The sequence below is a fragment of the Pleurodeles waltl genome, chromosome 12 (assembly GCF_031143425.1).
Source record: "Pleurodeles waltl isolate 20211129_DDA chromosome 12, aPleWal1.hap1.20221129, whole genome shotgun sequence".
Classification (NCBI taxonomy): domain Eukaryota; kingdom Metazoa; phylum Chordata; class Amphibia; order Caudata; family Salamandridae; genus Pleurodeles; species Pleurodeles waltl.
In genome coordinates, this window is record NC_090451.1 from 219,098,554 (window position 1) to 219,116,330 (window position 17,777).

A 17,777-nucleotide genomic window follows, 5' to 3' on the forward strand; every position below is an offset into this window, starting at 1 on the left:
AGAGTACTTTTTGTTTTTAAGGGCCTTGTTTGTAATATTACATTAGGCCTGAAAATGTGTAAGGCACCACACCCTCTAGAGTCTAAATATGTGGTTACACTGCATTACTTTCTGCCATTCTCTTTTCATGTGGTTATGCCCTCTAGGGGCTGACTATATGGTAACATGACCATGTTTCCTACAAATGCTATTTTTACCGTAGTGTCTTCTAGGGGTTGTTCTGAGCATTACAGTCAAGATACTACAATATTCGCTGCACTTGAAAACTCGCCGCATAATGCTTTGCGGGGCATTCCTTTTACAAAACATTTTTGTCCATAACCGTGTGGTGGTCCAAGAACAATGGGACCACCCTCAAAACGATCAGCATGATGTGCTCTTTCTGTCTAGGCCATCTCTGGATAACAGCACTATATTTGGGGGGGGGGGAGGAATATAAATATAAATAAATACAATAAATAATAGCAATATTTTCATTTTTTGTTGCAGATAGAGGAAGGAAGTAAATGGAAGTGCTTTAGTTATATGCAGGGCCACTGGAATTATGTAGCAGAGAGGACCAAATTATGTGACAGGGATGACCAATTTATGTGGCAAGAAAAGTACATGTATGCATTTACAACGCCAATAGCTCTAACTCAAGCAAATGCGAGACCTGTTTCATTGCAAATGCTTGTTCCTTTTGTAATAAATATACCCCACTTCCTTACTACTGCATTCACCCCTCAAATTTAAATTGAGAGAAAAAGAGAGCGCATTATGGTCACTGGCACGATTGATAAGGGTGCTGAAATCTACAAAGCAATGGGAGAAAATCTGGTTGATACCCATTCCTTTATCCCAGGTCACAAGCAAACCCCAGATTATATTAAAATAATAACTTTAGTGCTCATCCCTAAGGTTTATGCCCAGAAAGAGTCATTTTCCCCACCCCTCGTATCAACAAAGCCGCCACAGACCAACTACTACATCAGTTGATCTTTGATCAAAGACGTTAAAATACAAAGGTTATGATCAAAAAGTCAGGCGGGACCAGAACACGCAAATATAAAACTTTAAACCAGATGTAACACCAGATTACTTTGACTTTCATGAGGGAAAACTTTAGAGAAACTAAGGAAGTTAGGTCAAGTATGTTTTTACTGGCATTTGTGTCAGTAAAACAAGAGAACAAATCCATAAAACAGCATTCCCCCAATCCATCAGAACCCTACCCCAGGCCTGCCTACTCTCCCATACTCTGTAGAAGGAATGATCAATGATAAAGAGACATTGATATTACTATAAAAACACCAGCTTTAGGTAGTATAAACCTGTGACACAGTTAACAGTTGGCCGGATTGCAACTGCACTGCATCAATCATTTTCTCTATTATATCGATGTCAGTACTTAAGACACTCATACCTGAGGTTAGATAGTTTGTGATAACACTGGTTGGCCCACCTTTTAGCGTACTGGCATTCCTCTTGCACATAATCAAAAGGAGGTAAGAGCCTACCTTCAGCAAATGTCCCAGAGCCCTATAGCACAGGACCAAAAGAGGTGTCCCAGCCAGGTCTCTTCCGGCTCTTACATGCACAGATGGCCTGCTCTTAGCCTCCTGTTCCCCGGGTGCTGCCGGGCCGATGCGCTCACTCTCCTCCTCCCTGCAGGGCAGCACGAGGGGGGCTGGAGTCCTCCCCCAGGGTTGGGGCTCCAGGCAAAGACCCCAGCAAACAAATCAGCAGGCTGCTCATTTGCTGATGTATTTTCCTGCAGCGGTGGGAGATTCTAGCTGAACAGTCACCCTGCTGGCTTGCTGAGCCATTGCTTAGCGCCTACAATTGGAAGCTGCAGTTCTGCACCTACTCGCTGAAGGTTGTAGTATAGTGTTTGTGCAGCATTTCATACTTGTAATATAGTGTTTGTGCAGAAATTATCCTTGTAGTTTAGTGTTTGTGTAGCATTTTAGCTCTCCCTACGAGTCCACCAAGTGATGTGTGGGTGGTCGAATAAGTAGCTACTCAGTTTGTTTTGGATGCTGGGTGAGTGTATTCTGTAGAGGTCTGTGTTGTCGTATTTTGTTTGGTTTGGAGATATGTCCCATTAATGTTGAAACTTGCAATAATACACGTTTTTACTTGGCATTCCTCCATAACGTGCTTGGGGTATATTTACAAGAAAGTGGTGCTTCGGTCCCAATGCCCCACTTTTCTTGCGTCGCCCCTGCCCCACCTAACAATACCACAATATGCGCACCATGGCGGTTGTTAGGACAATAGCGTCAACATTGTTGACACTATTGTGGCACTTTGCTGCACAAGTGTCAAAAATGTTGACGCTAGTGCAGCAAAGCACAGGGAGACCCATTGATTAAAATAGGTGCGTAATTTAATGCCTGCTGTGAGCAGGCGTTAAGAATTACGGAAAACATGACACAGTGAAATGTTGTAAATTTCACTGCGCCATTGTTTTGGGGGTTCCCTGCGTCGGAACACCCCCTTGCATACATTATGCCTGGCAAAGGCATAATGTGGCACAAGGGTTTACAAAAGGGCACAATGCAAGTATTGCGCCACTTTGTACATACGGCTTGGGAGAAAGGCCTCCTTAACACCACCTTATTGTAAAAAAGGAATGACGTTAGGGCGGAGAAAGGTGGCGCTAGGGGCTTGTAAATATGCCCCTTAATGTGGAAAGTAGTCAAGCCAAACATTTTATGAAGTTGGTTATTCAGAATTCAATAAACTTCAATAAGGCATGTTTCCACCCACCTTCCCTTATTTGGCAGAGAATGGATTACAGTGGGGTTCTAATTTTTTAAGTGTTTGCAATTGAGATTTTTCTTGGTGAAATTATGAATTACCATTTTAAGGGTCTGTTATGCATGAACCCTAGTTTACGTTTGTAGGGTGTTCCCGTAAATCAATTTTTATATCCTTCTGACAAATTTGCTGTTGTGATTTGCAATCTTAGTGGGTTAATGCAGGGATAGGTATTCTTTTCGATCTGAATTGGAGGCTGGTACAAAGCCCTCGTGGATTTGAATCATGCATTCCTGTGCATCAAGGTATGAAGCTTTATCTACCCTTTTTTTCTCTTTCACCTTGCACACTCTGCTTCCAACACCACAGGTACTGCAGCGCTGCTGAAACCAAGAATAGATTTAAACGAAGGATACTACCACATTTATCTGAGGCTGTTTGACAACCAGAATAAGGAGCGGCTGACGGTGGTGAACGCAACCGCCTGCGTTTGTAGCAGGAGCACCAGGAGGTGTGCTGGGAAGGGAGACACTGCATTTGGCCTGCCCATCATTCTCGCCATCTTGGTGTCTGTTAAAGGACTACTGAGTAAGTACGAATTAGTAACTACAACTACATGCATCTGTAAAAGTCTCTTTCACAGCCCAGTGGGAAAAAAACAAACAGTAGTAAATTTGTTTGATGAGCCTATTTTTAGCAATTATAGTTGTTGCTTAGACCAGAGCTCAGCAATGCGACAATGTCCGTGAGAAGAGAGGTATTGAGGGGAATGGGCTTATATGGTGAAGCCAAGGTATAGGAAGAGGTCTCCATCATTTGTGAGTAAACAAGACATGTGGGTTACTGGGTGATCATAATCCTCAGACCATAATACTCGTTGCCAAAGGCACCAAGGCTGAGGAACAGTTCTCAAGCTATCCCTCATCTCTGCCTTGAGTTAAGAGACTTGCTTGAACTGTAAATGTATAGAAATGTCTCAAAAGCGAGTTTTTCAGTTTTCTAGCTCCATGCTTTGTCTGGCCACGGAGCAGTGTGCATTATGTGAGGTGTCAAGAGAGGATATTGCCTACATCAAGTAAGGACTACACAAATACAGTTTACACACGTTAGGCACTGGGAGATTAAGCAGTGTGCCCAGCATCACATGATGCTGAATGTAGCTCAGAGGCTGGGATTCAACCCTTGGTCTAGTGGTTGCAAAGACCGCAGCTGAAACCACTAGGCTACATCTTCTGTAGTCTTGCTGAACCCTTATTAAAATCAAGACTGCATGTGAAGGGATGCAAAGGAAAATACCTGGTAGGGATGAGCTGCTCGTAGGTGGACCTGAGAGCTCTGTGAGTCGGAGTTTGTTGCTGGAGCCATTCTGAAAGATGCACTTTGAATAATGGACCTGTACTGGACCTCACCAGGCTTACTTGTCATATGTAGTATTATCTGAGGATTCTGCCCCACCAATAAAGGATCAGTGGCCTGTCTATGGTTTCGTATTATAGAGGCCGAAACAAACTGCGCTTAGATGTTCTTTGTTTGGTCCTTTTCCCAAGAAATGAAATGCAGAGGGGGGCTTGTGATTTACTCCAGGAAGCTAAGTACATTTTGATGTTAATAATTGCGACCAAGTGACCCTGACACATAATGTGGAAGTTTGATTTGGTTCGAGATGGTGTCAGAGCACACGGACCGGTGCATGTGGCTCAATCTGTTCTTGCATTCAGCCCACTTCTCTAGGGCGTGCTTCTCTGAAGGGCACAGGCTCACTGCACACGGCCTCTCTCCCTGCAGCTCTTCTTTTTTTCCTGTGGTTGGTGAAGAAGCCGCTTTTGTTGGCAGTGGATGGTCCCAGGAACAACCTTTGTCACAATGGAAAAGCGGGTCGTGGAGTGGATGACCAGGTGAGCTGGGGACTGGTGCGTGCATTATGCTAGCACTTCTAGAGGGTAAATGGGCGGTTTTTGGGCGGAGAGAGGAGCTCAATAATATCATGTCCTTTTCATCGTTGACAAGGCAGTTTTTGACAGCATCTTACCCGGCAATATTTTATTTTACTGTTTATCACTTATATGGCTTCCGGCTTGCTTTAAGATTACTGTGCCCTATACTGGCTCATCTATGCCAGATTATTCACAAAAGACACATTTGCGAATGTACAATCTGCAAGGGATCCTCTCTGGCAGTGGTTATCTTTCAAGTCACACGTAGACCCGGCTGGCCGTTGTAGACTAAAATTGTCCCGTCTTCTGTAAATACCTAAAATTGCTTTGAGTTGCTAAAATGTTTTAGTTGGTGGTGTGTCGTTTAAAACTGCTTACTAACTGAGGCCTTTAAAGCCCCTGCATGCACATTGAAACCAGTATTTAGTTCTTGCTTCAGATCCATTGCTATAATTTCCAAAAGACTGCAGCACAGAGCTTGGTTGCACCAGGGGATTGGAGGAGTGGAGTAGAGCTCACTTGCTGTCCTTGTGGGAGGGACTGAAAGATGCCCACCGTTCTCAGTGCTCCTTTGGCTAAATCTCCTCACAGCTACGGAAGCTCCTTCCTGTGTGATAGGTTTCTTGGCTTAGTGACAGGCAGTCCTGCTTCAAATAGAGAGTTTGTGGTGAGTATGCGAGTACTGCAACCTGTGCTGGTGACTGATATGTATTATGTATCCAGCAATCTCTGGACCTTGGCAAAAACCCAATTCATTTCCTCCAGTCGGCGGGGCGACATTGAAGCCTCCTATCCTTTAACAGTAAAGCTGGTGAGTGTGTGCCTTCAGTACGTGATTGTAGAAGAAGGGGCCATGCATGGAGACTTGTCAGAAGTGCTGAGGATTAGTATAAAGGTCTACGGAGAGCAGCTGGTGAAAATCTGGAGTGATCCAGTTGCTTGAGGGGATGTTGTTTAAAACAGGCTCATTAATCGAGCTGCACACTGTTCCCAAGGCTTAGCCTGCTGCCTAGTCTTCGCTTTTAAATATTTACAAACTTAACATTTGCGTACAAAGCGCACTGCTAATTGAAACTCTTGATTAAAGTGCAGTGATTTTCAGAGAAATTTGGTTATGAGCTGTCTTACGTTTTTACAAGACCTCATCAAATATAAATGTAACTAAAACTAAAAACACTTTATTTCGGCCTTTGCCTGCACACATCACGTGGATTTTAAAAGTTAATTGTAAACATAAAGGCTGGATGTGAAATTTAAGGAGAAAAGTGGTGGGGCAGGGAAGGCCTCATGATTTTAGATAACTTGTTAATTTATTTAATTTGAAACTCTGGGATTTTGGAGGACAGATTTCTTCTAATATAGTCCACTCTTGTTATATGCCTCCGTGGTAGTGATGTCATTACAGAGACCATAATTACTCTCTCATGAAAGCCATTTAATTCACAGCCTTTAAAAAAGTCGTGCTTATAATTGTGAATGTGCTTCAATTACATGCCATTGTGTGTTAAGACTTAATTGTGTTGGATTTCCTTTGAATGATTTCCTCTTTTGAAGGGCTATAAACTCAACCATCTCCACCGAAGGCTTGATTCACGACCTGAAATCCTGTGTAATGATGACCCTACCCTTATGGCTGCTCCTCCGAATGATGACCCTGGTGAGATTAGTAACTGCATTTATGTGGTAAGTAGACTACTCCAGAGATTATTAGTAGGGTGGCCAGTTTTGAGCCAGTGTAATTGTGAAAACTGGCCTGGTGTGTGGTGAGCTCCTATGGTGTTATCTCCTTATAGCAGGTCCAGGTATCCCCTATTAATGAGGTGCAGGCAGTGTCTAGGAAGCCAGGGTCCCTAGAGGAGCTGTGGATGAGCAGCCAAGACTTATTTAGGATACATGAAAAGCTTATGCAATACCACTACAGTCACACATCATTTACACACATGAAAGAACCACACAGTGTTACAAAAATAAAGGTACTTTATTATAGTAAAACAAATACTAAAATACTATATAGACAATACTTCTCTAGGAGGTGAGTAAACACACTATTATGTACCCATTAGAAATCAGTGATTAGCATAGAAAGCAATAGCAAATAGTGAAGGCACTTGGGGGAGACCAACCCATATACTAAGAAAGTGGAATGTGAAAGACAGTCCCATACCCAAAGGAGTGGAATCAGTAGAGGGGAGCTGGAGAAACCAGGAACCCTAATAGTTAAATACCAGGGTGACCCCCAGCGACCAGGAGAGAAGCGGTAAGTACCTGGGTTTTCCCCCAAACCCACAGGCGAAATTTGGAAAGGGATTGTGCGAGCCCCTGACAAGACTGAAAGAAACTAAAGGTGGATCCTGACAGAAGAGGACCTGCAAAAGAAGGGGACCAAGACCAGTTCGAGTTGGAGTGTCCGGCTGTGGCAGGAGCCATTACCCACCCTTCTGTAGAGGCAGGACCAGGTTGACGGTAGATGAAGAAGGTCAGCAGTGCAGCACTGGAGCAGAAGAGGAGTTCCAGAAGGTATGCAAGTGGTGCCCCACACCGGCAGTCGTGATGCAGTTAGTCAGTGGTGTTGGAAAACCACCAACAGGCCTTGGCAAATGCACGAGTCAGAGAAGACGGTTTTGCAAGGCAGAAGAGGACCAGCAAGGTCCGGGGGACTCAACCCAAGGAAGGGAGTCTGAGGTGACCCTCAGCAGCTGGGAGAGTCACAAGAAGAGGAGGCAGCCCCCAAAGGCGACCCACAGACAGCTGGCACACGAGTCGCAGTGAGGTCTTATAAGCACACTTTGAGAGGAGTCCAATGTCGCTGGAGCAGCAGGCAGGGGACTGGGATTTGCAGGGAAGAGTGCTGGAGGCTGGTGCAAACTGGTTTATGCAAGGTGGGTACCAAGCATGCCCTTCAAAGCATACCGGGTGTCTTGGGGAGGCTACCCCTCCCAAGCCAGGGAACACCTATTTCCAAAGGGAGAGGGTATTGCCACCCTCTCCCGAAGGAAATCCTTTGTTCTGCCTTCCTCTGCTTGAGCTGGACAAGCAGCAGGAGGGCAGAAACATTTCTGGAGGGTGGCAGCAGTGCGGGCTGTTTGGAAAACCCTGAAAGACTGGTAGGAGCAATGCTGGAGGTCCTCTCAGGAGCTCCCGGAGTGCATGGGATCATACAACCAATACTGGCAACAGTATTGGTGTATGATTCCAACATGTTTGATACCAAACATGCCCCGGTTCGGAGTTACCATTATGTAGCTGGACACAGGTAAGTGACCTGTGTCCAGGTGACAGGTAGAATGGCCTCCACTCACTTACAAAGTCAAGAGAAATGGAGCTGGAGTTCATAGGGGCACCCCTAATCATTCAAGGGTGCATTCACACACAGGTACCTACCCCTTGCCCTCTGGACAAGGAGGGCCTGCCACAGGGGTGACTTACAGTGACCTGGTGCAGTGAGCTGTAGTGAAAAGGGAGCATGCACCTTTTCACACAGGCTGCTAAGGCAGGCATGCAGATACATGTTGCATGGGCTCCCACGGGTGGCACAACACATGCTGCAGCCCATGGGGAACCCCTGGTGCCCCAATGCCCTGGGTACCTAAGTACCATATTCTAGGGACTTATATGGGGGCACCAGTTTGCCAATTGTGGGGAGTGCTAAGTCATAAGCAACCAAATGTAGAGGGAGCGAGCACAGTCACTGGGGTCCTGGTTAGCAGGATCCCAGTAAACACAGTCAAAACACACTGACAGCAGGCAAAAAGTGGGGGAAACCATGTAAAAAAGAGGGTACTTTCCTGCAGTAATAATGGAGGAAAATACTGATCTTGCTTCAGGCATGTCTTGTCTTATGAATGTTATTAGAAAATGGGGTCTGCATCCTCCTCTTTCAGAAACATTTACTTGGTCACCGAGCTAGTGTGCTTCCCAAACATGCACAACATTTTCCAGGCATCATTCAAGTGAGGGTTTGTGTGTATTTCCATGCATCAGACTAGGAAGGGTGCTCCTCGGTTTGCTATCTGGTCAGACAGACCAGGAGTAATCATGAGATGGAACACACACATTATAAAGGGGGAGGGAGGCTGAGTCCTGATAGCAGATTGATAATCATCTTTGTGTGAATGGCTTGGGGAACGTTGTCTGGCGAATAAACCAGCTCTCAAGTATATTTAGTATTTCATCCTGGCAAAGGTGAGCTTTACTTTAACACTATTTTGAAGATTAAAGGGACAAAGGTTCTAAGGAGGCGTGGCCTGCTTGAGCTTACATGCCCTTGTTTGGGAGTGGCAAGAAAAGGCGGTGTCTGGTAGTTACAATTTGAATTAAAACCAGATTATCTCATCTCAAAACTCGTTTGCTACATATACTTAATTTGCATGATGTTGCAAGCATCACTAGTCCTATTTTTGTTCTACCAAATATATTTTATGGTGTCGAGGACGAGGGTAGTAGAGAGATGCCTTCTAATGGAGTGTTTCCCCCATTACAGCAGAAATTGCTTGCACCTGGTAAATAACGTCTCTGCATTAACAGACTAATGCAGTGGTCTTCATGCTCGATTAGGTTCACTAATACCTTGTGGTTTAACACACTTATTGGGCTGTATCCCAGTTATGCTGCCAAATGGGTTTGGAATGGGGTTGGCCCTTTTCTTTCCTTCCATTGTATAGGTTTCTCTCAGTGGCCCAGAGGATGTTCTGCTCTAGAGTTGACACTGACCAGATTCAGAATTTAGAATACTTCTGCTTTCTGACCACACCCTTAACCATTCCAGATGTGAGCAGTCGAGGAGTATCTCACCTTCTACATATTTGCTTATATTTCCTTGCCCTCATTTTTAGGTCGAGCACGCAATCCATTGATGTATTTGGTAAATGCTTTGCATTTGTCCCTTCTTGGGGCGGTTTTGTTACCGCTTTACAGACTGACCCTGTTACATGGATTATTGCACATTTGAGGATATACTTCAGCATGGGCAAACTATTTTTTTCTTTTGTCGTTCCCCTTCATGCTCCTTTGCGGCCATGGCGCTCACAGTGCAAACAGACCATCAGGGGTATTGAGGGTATATATTGCAGGAAAAAGAAAGGCAAGTGAGGCACGGAAACCCTCCCTCCCCCAAGGTTTGCTCACGGTTGGACTGGCCTCAGCATTCCACAACAGCAGGTCTGATAGAATATTAGTTCCTCTTCCTGACCGTGATCCTTTAAGCACTATCCTGAAATTGGGGATGGGCGAACTTTTTTGTACGAGTAGAACTAAGTAAGTGACTACTTATTCCTAAACATTGTTGAATAGTAGTTCTGGCATTTTGGAGTAGATTTCCTTTTGGTCCTGAAGAAGCGTCATAGGATCCGGCTGGACCACTCCGACACGAAACATGTAGACCTGCTATAGAGTGATACCGTATAGTGTCTATCCTCGTTTTTTGAGAGTGGGTGACCATTATTCATCACCCCGACTCTCTGTCTTGTTTTTAATCTTGGTCTTCATCACATAAAACTGATTAAAATTATGAGTGATATTTGTTGATGATGAACCAATTTTAATTTGTTCTATTCACTTCATTTATATTTGGGTTCTTCGAATTGGGCACCCTATCTAAACAAATACTTTTGGATGTGCGACTATTTGAGCACCCCGGTTAAGAGCTCCCCCATGGGGGGAGCCCGTTACGCATTGCAGTACCAGCCTAACGAGGAGCTGTCCCATTGATGAAGCCAGTCATCCATTGTGATGCATGAGGGTTCTTGCTCCTGTATATATATATATATTTTTTCACCCTATTAAATTTTCTAGATAGGAACAGTGTACTCCTAAATTCATAACGTTTACATTGGGAGGCTGTACACTGGACCTGTAATCTCCCGGTCCCTTTTCTATTGATCCATTGAAGCGTTGGTCACATTGTTCACACTGTTACCTAATCAGAGTCATTTCTTTTGGCTCTCCCCTTCACGCTCCATAGCTTTCACAAAAACACTTGTAATTGATAAATGCTTTACCTAAAAAAACACAGAAATCCTCAAAGCGGCTCTCCCGACACAGCAGGAGAGCCAATACTACAATATTCACTACACTTGGGAAACTCGACCCATAATGCTTTGCAGGCCATTACTTTTAGAAAACATTTTTGCTCATAACTCAGTTTGTGTTGGTCTTAGGACAATGGGACCATCACCAAAACATTCACGTCAGCGTGTTCTTTCTGTCTACATCATCTCTAAGTCCACACACTAGGTTAGTGGTTATTATTACCACCACAGGCTGAAGGGACCCCAAAATAATAAGCCCTCCCACCATTCAGTGTCTGTTTAAGCTTTCTCATGGCTGTAATTTTTGTTTTACAGCTGGGAGTAGTTTGTGTTTTAAGGGCCTTGTTTGTAATATCATTGCAGTAGGCCTGTTAGCTCAGAAAATATGCACAGCACTATGCAATCTAAGGGCAAAATATATGGTTACACTGCATTACTTTCTGCCATTTTCTTTTCATGTCGTTATGCTCTCCAGGGTCTAACTCTATGGTTACATGACCATGTCTCTTACAAATGCTATTTTCATTGTGTCCTTAGGGTCTGTTCTAAGCATTACAGTCAACATATCAACGTAGTACAATAGTCGCAGCATGGAAACTCACCCTTAATGCTTTACAGGGCAGTACTTACACAAAACATTTTTTGCTCATAACTCAGCCTGTGGTGGTCCTAGGACAATGGGACCACCTTCAAAACGTCCACCACAACGCGCTCTTTCTGTCTACATCTTGCCTAGGTCCCCACACTAGGTTAATAGGGACCCCGAAATAATAACCTCTCCCACCATTCAATGTCTTTTTAAGCACTCTCAGGGTTGTAAATTTAGTTTTACAGCTGGGAATAGTTTGTGTTTTAAAGGCCATGTTTTAATTTTATTGCAGAAGGCCTGCTAGCCCTAAAAATGTGTAATGCACTATGTCCTCTAGGGGCTAGACATATGGTTACAGTGCATTACTTTCTGACATTTTCTTTTCATGTGGTTATTTCCTCTGGGGTTTAACTATATGGTTACATGACCATGCTTCTTACAAATGCTATATTCATTGTGGTGTCCTTTAGGGGCTATTCTGAGCACTACAGTGTAATGCCAACAGTTTATTTCTGCTAAATGTTTTTATTGGCTTTACATGATAATTGTATATGTTTTATTAATCACTGCTTATTGCAGTTATGACCATGATTCAGGCCAACTTAACATCCTTATTACACTATGACTGGTGAACACGCTTGATATGTTTCAATCAATCAATCAATAATATTTATAAAGCGCGCTATTCACCTGTGAGGGTCTCAAGGCGCTATGGGAGGGGGTTACTGCTGCTCGAAGAGCCAGGTCTTGAGCTGCCTCCGGAATGCGAGGTGGTCCTGGGTGGTCCTGAGGTTGGCGGGGAGGGAGTTCCAAGTCTTGGCCGCCAGGTAGGAGAAGGATTTCCCACCTGCCGTTGTGCGGCGGATGCGAGGGATGGCGGCGAGTGCCAGGTTGGCGGAGCGAAGTTGACGGGTGGGCGTGTAGAAACTGAGGCGACGGTTGAGGTATTCGGGTCCCTTGTTGTGGAGGGCTTTGTGTGCGTGGGTGAGGAGCCTGAATGTGATCCTTTTGTTGACGGGTAGCCAGTGCAGGTGTCTCAGGTGGGCGGAGATGTGGCTGTTGCGGGGTATGTCGAGGATGAGGCGAGCGGAGGCGTTTTGTATTCGCTGAAGACGTTTCTGGAGTTTTGTGGTGGTTCCTGCGTATAGGGTGTTTCCGTAGTCCAGGTGGCTTGTGACGAGGGCGTGGGTCACAGTTTTTCTGGTGTCGGCGGGGATCCAGCGGAAGATCATTCGGAGCATGCGGAGAGTGAGGAAGCAGGTAGACGATACGGCGTTGACTTGTTTGGTCATGGTGAGAAGTGGGTCGAGGATGAATCCGAGGTTGCATGCGTGGTCTGAGGGGGTAGGTGTGGTGCCCAGGGCTGTGGGCCACCAAGAGTTGTCCCAGGCGGACGGGGTGTTTCCAAGGATGAGGACTTCCGTTTTGTCTGAGTTCAGTTTCAGACGGCTGAGTTTCATCCATTCTGCGACGTCTTTCATTCTGTCCTGCAGGTTGGTTTTGGCGATGGTAGGGTCCTTGGTGAGGGAAAGTATCAGCTGGGTGTCGTCGGCCTAGGAGATGATGTTGATGTTGTGTTTGCGTGCGATGTCGGCGAGTGGGCTCATGTAGACATTGAAGAGAGTCGGGCTGAGCGAGGATCCCTGTGGGACGCCGCAGATGATCTCGGTGGGGTCCGAGCGGAACGGCGGGCGGTAGACTCTTTGGGAGCGGTTAGAGAGGAAAGAGGTGATCCAGTCCAGGGCCTGTCCTTGGATACCGGTGGAGCTGAGGCGGGATATTAGGGTTCGGTGGCAGACGGTGTCGAAGGCGGCCGAGAGGTCGAGGAGGATGAGGGCTGCTGTTTCTCCGTTGTCCATCAGAGTTCTGAGGTCATCAGTGACTGCGATGAGAGCGGTTTTAGTGCTGTGGTTGGCTCGGAATCCGGACTGGGAGGGGTCGAGTAGGTTGTTGTCTTCAAGGAATTTGGTCAGTTGCTCGTTGACGGTCTTCTCGATGACTTTGGCCAGGAAGGGGAGGAGCGAGATGGGGCGGAAGTTCTTCAGGTCGTTGGGGTCTGCCGTAGGTTTCTTCAGGAGAGCGTTGACTTCCGCGTGTTTCCAGCTCTCGGGGAAGGTGACAGAAGCAAACGAGCTGTTGATGATGGTCTGGAGGTGGGGGGCGATGATGTCGTCGGCTTTGTTGAAGATGAAGTGGGGGCAGGGGTCCGAGGGGGCACCGGAGTGGATGGTGTTCATGGTAGCTTTGGTCTCTTCCGTGCTGATGTGGGTCCAGGCGTTGAGGGTGACGGCTGAGGCTGTGGGTTTCGTGGTGGCAGGCTGGGTCTGAGGGCCGAAGCTGTCGTGAAGGTCGGTGATCTTTCGATGGAAGAAGGTAGCGAGGAAGTTGTAGAGATCTTGTGAGGGCGTGATGGAGTTGGAGTTGGCGTTGGGATTGGAGAGCTCTTTGACGATGTTAAAGAGTTCTTTGCTGTTGTGAGTGTTCTTGTCCAGTCTGTCTTTGAAGGATGCCCTCTTGGTGGCGCGGATCAGCTGATGGTGTTCGCGGGTGGCGTTTTTGAGGGCGGACATGTTTTCTGCAGTGTGGTCTTTGCGCCATGCTTTCTCGAGGGTACGGCAGGTTTTTTGGGATTCCTTGAGGGTGTCTGTGAACCATTGAGGTTTCTTGGCGATGGTCTATCTAGGGAGGAGTCTGAGGGGTGCGAGGTTGTCGGCGCAGTTGGTGATCAATTGTGTGAGGCTGAGGGCTGCGTTGTTGGCGTCGGTGGAGATGGTAGGTTGGTTGTGGCTGAGAGTTTAGAGTGGAGAGTAGCTGTTCCGTGGAGATTTTGTTCCAATGTCTGCGTGGGATGGGTTGTGTGCGGAGGTGGAGAGTCTTGCGTCTGAAGGTGAAGTGGACACATCTGTGGTCGGTCCAGTGTATTACGGAGGAGTGGCTGAAGGATACGTGGTTGCTGGCGGAGAAGATGGGATCGAGCGTGTGTCCGGCGATGTGGGTGGGGGTGTTCACCAGTTGCTTGAGACCGAGGTTGTCGAGCAGGGTGGTGGTGTTGGTGTCGTTGTTCTGCTCCAAGTGGAAGTTGAGGTCTCCGAGGAGGATGTAGTCCGGCAAGGCTAGGGCGTGCGGGGAGATGAAGTCCGCGATGGATTCACTGAAGAGGGCACGTGGTCCAGGGGGTCTGTAGATGAGAGTTCCTCTAAGGGTGGTCCTGGGGTCAGTGTGGATCTGGAAGTGCATGTGTTCGGCGGCGAGGGGGGGTGTCTTCGGTGGAAGTGGTGACGTTGATGGAGTCCTTGAATATGATGGCGATTCCTCCTCCGACTAGGTTGGTGCGGTCTCTCCTGGCGATCTTGTAGCCGTCGGGGATGGCTATGGCGATGTCGGGGCCGAGGAGGCATTCATCCAGGTCTCAGTGATGAAGGCGACGTCTGGTGCGGTGGAGTCCAGGAGGTCCATAGTTCAATGGCGTGCTTGTGGACGGAGCGTGTTTGGGAGACCCTTCAAGTGTATTTCCCTGCTTACTACTCCGTGGCTGCCTTGTGTCTTTTTTTGGGAATTGTGTTAGCCAGCCAGAAACTCTGATGGTGGGGTGGTGAAACTGGTATTCTATTGGAATTCAAATTAGGATACTAAATGACAACATTTTCATTTTTGCCTGCAGACAGGATGAATGTAAATGGAAGTGCTCCTCGTGACTCAGATTGTTATAGTGGTGGTGTTTGCTTATTGATTGTATACATTACTCAGTACAGTCATACACAAATTAAAATGGTAAGAAAAAGTAAGACTTTCTTAAAACCCTGGTTAAGAATCATGAGCATAGTATTGTCAATTGGCACCATGTATAGCATCTCAGTGCCTTCAAGTAGTCGAGGATAAAACTATCAAAAACATTCCATCACATATGATGGTCTCATTCGGAGTACTGCAAATAAGTGTGTGCAGTAAAATGAATATGTTAGTTCTGAAGAGATTTGAGGTTTCATGTGGGAAGGCGGAAGGCAAAGGACTGTACCAACTTGTTTACTTTTTTCCTTAGTTGGCAGTGTTGTCAATTGCTTGGCAAATGTATGTGTGACAAGTAGCTGAGAGTAGCCACTGTGCTTTGATGCCTTCATAGGTATGCTTGGGATTATTTCTTCATGTGTGCTGTTGGTGGGCAGCGCTGTAGTGACTGTATTTACACCCAGCTGTATAGCATGTCTGTGCTGTGATTGTACGTGTAATGTCTTTTGTAAAGGGTTGTGTTATAATTTAGTGCATTTGAGGGTCTGAAAAACATTTTAGGCATACTTGGAATGTTTTGTTATTTTGCATCTCTTGATCAAATGTACTTTTGTGCTAAACCCTGGTGCACGTAAAGGAAAGATAGTCCTCACAATCAAATGAAAAAGAAAATAAATAGCAACTACAACCGCAAGATTTGGCTGTGAAGGTCATAAGACTGACTTCTGTTATATTTTTTACCCGTCCAGAACGAGTAGGCTGCGGACAATGACTCCACAGCCCCACCATATGACTTCCTGTCTGGTGTTGGACTATGAGAACAATGCTTGGCAAGCTATCTCCCTCAGCTCTCTGAACTTCTCCAATTCCGACAATGAACTGGACTACGACTGCCTGACAAACTGGCTAATATGTACAAAGGAGAAGAGGACTAGTTGGAGAGTTCATTCCTGGGCACTTTGGTTTTCCTCAAACTTTCAATCAGTGCCTTTATTTCCACTGGAGACAATGCTGAATGATCGACAACTGAGCAATTACATCTTGTGGATGCATCGAGATCTAGAGGCATTTGCATGTATCGCAACCATGGCTTCGTTTTGGCTCCAGTTTTAATGAACATTAGTTCTGTCATGCAGTTTGTCAGTGCCAGTTTTCTGCATCTTCATTAGAATATCTTAGTTTTTTCATTTCTTTCAGCCAAATATGTTTTATTATCCTGGTCCACCCATTTGAATGAAGTGAATCCATTATCTTACCATCAATATGAACATTCTCATGATCTCTGACCCAAATTACTTCTGCGTTTCATGTATAAAAGCTGTGACTGATCCTGTACCAAGACATTGCTGTTAATGTTGTTAATATGAAAGTGACTAATGCCTGACCTTAAGCAAAGGGGTTTTCCTAGCTCTATGAGGCAGGACATTTCCATCTGGGGACAGTCATTTGTCTGCATGAAGTTTGCTTTTATGGCTTTTTTGTCGCATTGCCCAGGCCATATGATGACTTCTTTAACAGGCAGTTCATGACATGGAATTTCTTTACATTAGAAGCAGTGACCAAAGCCATAAATCAAGATGGGATGCCCACTGACGTAACAGAATGCAATGTTCAATTGTGGGCACAACTTGTGGCTAGTTGTTTTAATAACCTTTATTATACCCAGATGCCTAACTCATGGTTCACATTGATCATAGTTTCTTTATTTAAAAAGGGAAACAGAAGAGATCTCAGATGTTACAGGCCAGTTGTACTAATCAACTCATTGGTTAAAATTCTGGAAAGAGTATGTTTTCTTAGAGAATTTGAGATTGGGCCAATATTATTAATATTCTCAGTTAGTGTCAGTATGGGAAAGGCTGGGTAGGGTGGATCAATCTTCATTTTATAGGCAAATATACCATAGCAAAGCACTGCCCAATGTACCTTGCCTTCATGACCTGTTGACACCATTCAACAACGTCAACCACTCTAAAAGGTGGCTGTTATTGCTAGAACTGTCTTTAGTTTCATTCTTGAGGCACTTTTTAGCAGATCTCCATGAGGGCTTATCTTTTAGGATCAGATACGTCCTAGGCACAAAATTATCGGCTATGACCTACCTCAGCGGGAACTACATCTGGGATGCGTTCTTGCCCCACTTCTCCTTATTCTATATATGAATAAGTTTCATACATATTTAGCTTATTCATGGTTAGACATACCACTGATAAGTAGCACCCACGATTCCCGCACTTTTGTATGCTGACGATGTGGTCTTTTCAACTTGTACTTTGAAGGCTTTGCGCTGTATAGTCAGCACCTTTTCACAGTTCGTGGACGATTTAGACTTAATGTCTATTTATATTTTGGCGGGTGGTCCGTTTCCCTGCCAGGGTGACAGAGTAAATTACTCCATCACCTTGACGGAGACGCTATCTGCCGAATTCAGATATGATGGCCAATCTGGTGACCATTCCTAAAGCATTGCCAGGAACTGCTGTCACAGTGGTTCCTGTTGCTGCTTTTCGCAGTTTGGTGCGGGACTCCATCGACGTGACGGAGCCTAGCACCAAACTGGTTTCTTTTTTATTTTCAAAAAGAAAATCCAGAAGCAAGATTTATTTTCTGAACAGAAAAAAGATAATGCCCCTCTGTCATCATTTTTTTTTAATACTGTCCCTTACCACCAGGGTTTGTCTGGCAGTGATGTAGTGTAAAAAAAACAGTCATTGACCTCTAACTTTACCTAATTAGGGAAACTGTGATTCTTCCGAG

At 45.4% G+C, this 17,777-nt stretch overlaps 1 protein-coding gene across 1 annotated transcript in view; it reads left to right on the plus strand.

Annotated features, from left to right (window-relative positions):
* LOC138267109 (EP-cadherin-like) overlaps positions 1–16,528 on the plus strand; it is a 52,653-nt gene extending 36,125 nt beyond the window's left edge. Inside the window, exons 2-5 of the mRNA XM_069215958.1 lie at positions 3,115–3,333; positions 4,531–4,640; positions 6,234–6,362; positions 15,770–16,528. Coding sequence (XP_069072059.1) covers positions 3,115–3,333; positions 4,531–4,640; positions 6,234–6,362; positions 15,770–15,778 — 467 coding nt within the window. The 3' untranslated portion in view covers positions 15,779–16,528. The remainder of the gene's footprint in view (positions 1–3,114; positions 3,334–4,530; positions 4,641–6,233; positions 6,363–15,769) is intronic.
* Positions 16,529–17,777: the final 1,249 nt, after the last annotated feature.